Source organism: Triticum urartu, chromosome 2 (assembly GCF_003073215.2).
Source record: "Triticum urartu cultivar G1812 chromosome 2, Tu2.1, whole genome shotgun sequence".
Taxonomy (NCBI): Eukaryota; Viridiplantae; Streptophyta; class Magnoliopsida; order Poales; family Poaceae; genus Triticum; species Triticum urartu.
This window is the reverse complement of record NC_053023.1, coordinates 740,925,569-740,932,788: the sequence shown is the minus strand read 5'-3', so window position 1 is coordinate 740,932,788 and position 7,220 is coordinate 740,925,569. Positions and strand designations below refer to the sequence as shown.

At 41.7% G+C, this 7,220-nt stretch overlaps 1 protein-coding gene across 1 annotated transcript; it reads left to right on the top strand.

Annotated features, from left to right (window-relative positions):
* The first annotated feature begins 724 nt into the window (after positions 1-724).
* LOC125540384 (disease resistance protein RGA5-like) lies at positions 725-5,700 on the top strand. The gene is made up of 5 exons (XM_048703994.1): positions 725-964; positions 1,347-2,295; positions 2,492-4,130; positions 4,632-4,704; positions 5,353-5,700. The coding sequence occupies exons 2-5, from the start codon at positions 1,430-1,432 to the stop codon at positions 5,403-5,405; spliced, it is 2,631 nt and encodes an 876-aa protein (XP_048559951.1). The 5' UTR covers positions 725-964; positions 1,347-1,429; the 3' UTR covers positions 5,406-5,700.
* The last annotated feature ends 1,520 nt before the right edge of the window (positions 5,701-7,220 follow it).

The following is a 7,220-nucleotide window of genomic DNA, read 5'->3' as shown; positions in this document are numbered from 1 at the left end:
GAAAGATCTGTTTGGCAAAAAGAATTCAAAGGCCTACGGGGGGCAAACAGCCCACCTGAACTTTTCACTGAACCACCGTTTCCAGGCGCCGAAATTTGGGACACGAAAAGCATGGAGACAGACTTTAAGCTTGGTTTTTCATTTTTATTTGTACGAAACACAGCACAAACACGGACACTTACAAACATGACACGCATCTAACCACGGTCATTCTGATTCATCAAGAAGGCGTGTAGTTTCCACGTAATTAAATACGCCCTCCATTTAAAAAAAAGTTGTCCTAAGCTTGTCCATCAAATGAATGTATCTAGCACTATCTTGATATGAGATACATTTATTTGAGAGACAAGTTTTTTTAAACAGAGAGAATACAAAGAGGGCTATAAAATTGCTCTTACACCACCGTCCCCAGCTGCCCATGTGTCAACATTGCTGCTGGTCGTGTTCTTTTCACACCCCGAACATGCATGCATGGAACGCAATAAAGTAGAGTGCACTTGTGACCCTCACTGCTCCAAGGAGAGAATAGTGCTGCTTGATCCCTCACTCCACTCCACGGCGCAAAGGTCTATCTTTATGGATAGATACATCGAGATAGAGCGATCAAAGATAAATAAACGGAATCTCTCTCTCTCTCTCTCTCTCTCTCTCTCTAAAAAAAGGAAAGAGCCGCTCTCAACAGCCTCTCCACTACTCCATGTCGGCCTTCCCCACCCCCCACGTATCCCCCCATGAGATTCTCATGAGAGCGCTCACCACACTCTGCCAGCTGCTTCACTCTGCACCTCCCCTCCGTGCAAGATCCAGCGTCCGCCTCCGCGACGCCGTCCACCTCCTTCTCCGTCGAGGTCTTCGCTGGCGGCCGATTAGCGCCCTCCTCTGGCTCATACGACGGCTATATTAGGGGTCGGTTCTCAAGTCCAAGTTAAGAGTGCCCGTCCTCCGGATCTGCTGCTGTAGATAGGTAATCGCCGTCTTCTTCTTTTTCCCCTTGAGCAGATTTTCCTCCGGATTTGCTGCTGCTCTTTAAGCAATCGTATTTAGGATGCTGTTAAGTTCCATCATGATACACAGGGTTGATCGGTCATGCTGCTACGCAAAGCAACATGTCTTGGAATCATTCCTTTCCCACGATTCATTTTTTACGAGCCATGAAAAAAAATGCACATTTGCTGCAGATCTGCTCTGTACCTAATTAACAGGTTATTTTTCCAAAATTTCACCATCGGTTCACTCTCCCTTTTGTTTGGTCCCAAGGAAGTTTGTCCTGTCCTGGATTTCTTACAAAGGTTTCGACTTATTAGCTACCATCCTGACTAATTTTTTATCATGCTGCCATTCTTTAGGTTGCTCTACTTCACAAGGTACATCTCCAACGCCAACTTCCACAAACACCAGTAACCGGCTGAGATAACGTGTGCGTCCAAGCATGGCCGCGGTCGTGACCGGAGCGATGGGCACCCTCCTGCCCAAGCTCGCCAACCTGATCACCAAGGAGTACAACCTTCACAAAGGTGTCAAAGGCGAGATCATGTTCCTCACAGCCGAGATGGAGCATATGCAGGCGGCTCTACTTAAGATTTCTGAGGCGCCTATCGACCAGCCGCCGGACATCCAAATTAAGCTTTGGGCCAAGAATGTGAGGGACCTGTCATACGACCTTGAAGATAACATCGACAAGTTCATGGTGCACATCAAAACTCATGGACAACCAGAGAAGTTGCACAACTTCAGAGATTTCATTGATAAGTGCCTCAGCCTGCTGACCAAGGGCAAGATTCGGCACAAGATCGGCATCGATATCAAAGACATCAAGAGACGCATCGAGGAGGTCAGGGAGCAGCGTGATAGGTACAAGGTTGACAGTGTGGCCCCTGCCAAGCCAACTTGTCCAACTATTGATGCCCTTCGCCTATCAACCTTGTATAAAAAGGCCACGGAACTCGTTGGCATTGACGAGAAGAGCCTTGAGGTAGTCAATATGCTAAAGGAGGGAGATGAGGTTTCTGAGAAACAGCTCAAGGTGGTTTCTATTGTTGGATTCGGTGGATTAGGCAAGACAACCCTTGCCAATGCTGTGTATAAGAAGATGAAAGGGCAAGTTGATATTCAAACACAAAAACCGCAATTTGATTGTGCGGCTTTTATTTCAGTGTCTCTTAATCCTAACTTGAAGCGGATTTTCAAGAGCTTGCTCCATCAACTTGACAAGCACACGTACCAGAACATTAATGAGGCATCATGGGGCGAAGAACAGCTCATTAGTGAGATAAGATCATTCCTTGAAAACAAGAGGTACGTATGTGAATATGTGTTCCTCAATGTTACGTACATGCACATGCACGTCACAAGGAAATTGCAGTACTGCAGAACTCTCAAGTTTTATATTTTCTTTCCCATTTAAGTTAAACTTTATTATGTAGCTCAGTTCTGCTGAATGCATGAGGACTCAAATAGAGTTATAATATATGTATTTTGCCATTAATTGAAGGTACTTGATTGTAGTTGATGACATATGGGATAAATCCGTTTGGGAAAATATCAAGTTTGCGTTGATTGGGAATAAATATGGAAGTAGAGTAATCACAACAACACGCGTTCTGGATGTAGCCCAGCAAGCTGGTGGTGTATATCGGCTGAAAGCTCTTTCTGTTGTCGACTCAAGGAAGTTGTTCTACCAAAGAATATATGAGATGGAGAACAAGTCACCACCAAATCAATTGGTTAAATTATCTGAGAGCATTTTAAAAAGATGTGGGGGGGTTCCTCTAGCTATCCTTACAATAGGTAGCTTGCTGTCTAGTGAAAAGGGACGAGCACATATATATGAGTATTGGTCCAACGTGTACAAATCCATCAGTTCGGGGTTAGGCAATGGTCATGATGATGTGAAGAACATGAGGAGAATATTATCTGTAAGTTACTCTGGCCGACCTCCACACCTAAAGACTTGTTTACTGCATCTTAGTATGTACCCAGAGGATTATGAGATTGAAAAAGAACAATTGATTTGGAAATGGGTGGGTGAAGGTTATTTGCAAAAGGAACAAAGGAAGAGCTTGTATGATGTCGGAGTGGATTACTTGGACGAGCTCATCAATAAGAGTTTGGTCCAACCTGTAAAATTTGATCATGCAAATAAAGTGCGCTCTTGTGGTCTCCACGATATGGTGCGTGACCTCATCATTTCCTTGGCCAATGAGGAGAATTTCCTAACAACAATAGGTGGTCCGCAACCAGGGTATCTACCAAGTAAAATACGCCGACTGTCCGTCCAGACAAGCATTGACGAAGTTACTAATCAGCTGTCAACCATGAGCTTTTCTTATGTGAGGTCACTTACTGTGTCTGGTCCAGCTTTCAGTTTGTTGCCTGCAGTTTCTGGTTTTCCAGTCCTACGTGTGCTGGATTTAACTGACTGCAAACAAGTGGATAATGGTCATTGGAAGGATATATGCAATTTGTTTCACCTGAGGTATTTGAGTTTAAAGGGTACATCTATCACTAAGATCCCAAAAGGGATTGGGAATCTGCAATTTCTACAAGTGCTGGACATAAGGTCTACCAAAATTGAAGAAGAGCTGCCGTCAATCTTTAATCAACTAACACAACTGTTGTTAGTCCACATGCTTAATAGCATCGCTTGTGTGGTGCCAAGGTGGATGTGCTCCCTGCGATTCCTCTTCTCCCTAAGTATTACACTGAAAACACTGGGAGAGGAGGACCTTCAAGTCCTTGGGAGCATACCATCTCTAGGTGAGCTGCACATACAAGTGGAGAAACCAACACAAGGCAGAGACAAACGGTTGGTCATTGGCAGTAGTTATCCATTTCTGTGTCTAAAGAGGTTCATTGTCAAGAGTGGCCCCATGGAATTGCGCTTTGCACAAGGGGCCATGCAAAGGCTTCAAACAATTGGGTTAATTTTTCCTGATATACAGGGCACATTACTTCAGTTTGGTGATTTCGTATTGGGTTTAGAGAATCTCTCTTCACTTGAGCACATCAACGTTGTATGCAACTATATCTTTGCAATCGGCAAGGAGGTAGCAAATGTGAGAACTGCATTGGAGAAAGAGTGCAGTATGAATCCAAACAAGCCAATACTGAATTTCCCACCAATATTTCAGGTAACTATACAATTTCACACGTTTAAGCAACATGTATATATTCGTTAATTTGCCTTGTGTATATTGTTTTTCCCTTATATCAAATCACCGAAAGTATTCGCTCGCTTATCTTCTTTTCTACCTTATGCAATTTTATCTTATTACCTCATTCGTTTATGCATTTCAAATATTAGTCATGTTGTGACGTTTCCAGACGTTTATAAATTTTGCATTTACTTTTTAAGCGCAGTAATTGTAGTCTTAGTTTTATTTGTTTGTCAAATCATATGCAATTTGTGCTTCTCATCCATGATCCATTCTAGTGTTATATACTAGAATCATCTGGTTTCCATCTAACATTTTATTCTTGTCCCACCATTCATGCTTTCTAACTACTAACGAGTATTGTATGATGTCTAGCCATCACTGGCGGTTTTGGGTGCACAACTGCACATACACGTAATCAGAATGTCATGGCCCGTTGACACTATAATAATGTTTATTGTTGTTACTTCCTGACAGGAAGTAATCGTGACCCAAGTGCGTGAGGCCGTCGAGGTTAGCATGCGTAAGGCCCTGGAAAAATTATGTGGAGGTAAATCTTAACATCCTCTCTAAACCTTACATCCAAATGAGGCCAATTAATGCAGTTCAATTTCCAATGGAGAAGATGCTTGTCTATTCAAATAAAATAAATTTGATTGCGAAGCAGCAAATTGGCATATTATTGCAGTAGCGGAACACTTCTGTAACCTCATATGTCGGGAAAGTAGGATTTTGTTGGCCTTTTTAATGGCTGGTTTTCCTTTTTACCTGAAACTAGCTCTCTCAATCAATGAAAAATGTAAATCTTTTGTGTTGCTTAAAAGAAAATTCTTTCTGGAACCTTGAATGTTGTTCACTTAATATTGTTGTGGAGGTTTGCTATTCTACCGATGGTTAGCAATCGATATATTCTTCGTGGGTATTACCCGTTTGGAAATTGTAACACTACAGATGTAATTCACTTTTTTTTCATAAACATGCATGGAACCTCACTACACTCAGAGAACGAAGGAATAATATACTCCCTCCATCCAGAATTACTTGTTCCTCAAAGGGACTTATCTATCACTAATAGTGATCGACACATCAGTTTGAGTGACAAGTAATTTCGAACGAAGGGAATACTATATAGAACTGCTCGGCTGCTCAAATAAATTTGCAAAGAGTGTTTTCGAGCTAATGTGTTGTTTGAACATAGGTGAGCCAGCCGCCGAGGAAATTGGTTGCAAAAAAGTAGCTGTGGAAGCTTAAATAACGTGACTGTCTTTGCTAATTGGGCTACCACCAGGAAAGGAAGCCATCGACCTGGAGGAGATAGCATCAAGGCTCAACTGAAGTAGTCTACGTTCTCCTGTTCCTGTGCGCATACTGCATAACTGTATTTTCCACGTTCCAATTGTTTCTATCTGCTTTTTATGTTGGCAATACACCCTAGCTAATTGTATTTCACGTGTTTGTAAGTTATTGGACGATATGTTACCTTATTATTACTTGAATATTGTTTGTGAATATGTATGTGCTAGGATTATCGATTTGTTTGTATCAATATGTACTTGATGTTCTGCACCCTCAATATTTATATTTCACGCCTTGCCATCACTTTGAAGTCGTGACTGGTCTAGGGGTTGTTGATTTGTTTCCATTTATATGCACTCGGTTTTGTGTACTTCCATGTCACAATAGTATACGCCACATACTTCGATTGGGACGTTTTGGAGCCGGGCCTCCAAGGAGGCCGAAATGTTTAATTTTTTTAAAACTCAAACCTTATAGTTTCAAAAAAATCTGATTTTTTTATAAGTGTACAACAATGTGATGTGTTTTTGTGTAAATTTTTTAGGACGAACTACCTTGAAATGCGACCTATACCAAAAAAAATCATGGACTTTGAGGATGAATGATATCATGTGCTAAAAAGCTCCATAATTGTTTTTTTTCATGGCCCTCATTTCAACGTATTTCGTCTTGAAATTTACAAACATGTGTGTTATGCCTCTGTAACATCCCAAAATTTCTAAATTTGGAATGTTAATAAGATCATTCTTTTTCAACATGATTTCTATGCATATTTGAATTTTCTGAATATTCTAAGAGTTTACAACACAGGGCAATATATTAGGAGTGGAGATAATATGACTTCTCCCCTGTTAATTATATTTGGCAAATGTTAAATGATATTATCTTGAGTTTGCAGAAAGTATTTTGGAGTTGTTGAAACTCAAAATTATTTTATAGTTGTTATAATGCTCTATGTATCCTTGTATTGCATAAAATATATTTTTAAGTGCATTCATGTTTTTAAAATGTGCAGGTATTCTATATTAGTATTGATATTTTATTGTATGTTTTGGTATTTTTTTAGGTATCTATATGTTATTTGTTTTATCCAATTAACGGCCTTGTAGTCTGTAGAGTATTATTATTAGCCAGAGATTAATGTTCATCGGGCTATACAGAGGCAGCCTGTTTCTATCCGTCGCTCGCCCGCGCTACGCCGCAGCAACAATGACAGCAGGCCGGCCCATTTCTTCACAGCCTCAGCCCACCCCGTAGTTTTTTTCTTTATTTCTGTTTCTCTGGGCCGCTGACTGCCCTGGCCTGCCTGTCATCTCTCTCTTTCTCCCTGGTTCGTGTTCATCAAGGACACCTGTAGCTCCCGATCCAAATCTGCGCCGAATCGCATCGATCCTTCGCCGTTTCTCACGCCTTCACAATATATATATATATATATATATATATATATATATATATATATATATATTCACCACTTTCCCCTCGTCCGATTTTTGGCAATTTGAGATCTCCCATGCCCTTGGTCGATCCCGTGATCACACCGGAGTCCGCCGCCACCAGAAGCTTCCGTCGGTCATTTCTTCGTGTAGGGAAGCACATTAGACACCGCACGGACCTCCGCACGAAGCTTCGTGCTGCCATTGCTGCTCCAGCCGTTCCTCGCCGACGCTTGCAGAAGCCTCGGTTGCCCAGGGAAACATTTTCGAGTTCACCGTGTTCCTCCTCACCTCGTCCCTTCGTCCTCGAGCTCAGGAGGTTTCCCTAGAGATCGCA

Excerpts from the sequence above, each read along its gene's own strand:
- LOC125540384 (XM_048703994.1), top strand. The coding sequence starts at position 1,430 with ATGGCCGCGGTCGTGACCGGAGCGATGGGCACCCTCCTGCCCAAGCTC. Across the intron at positions 2,296-2,491 it reads TCATTCCTTGAAAACAAGAG|GTACTTGATTGTAGTTGATG; the intron begins GTACGTATGTGA and ends CATTAATTGAAG. Across the intron at positions 4,131-4,631 it reads ATTTCCCACCAATATTTCAG|GAAGTAATCGTGACCCAAGT; the intron begins GTAACTATACAA and ends ACTTCCTGACAG.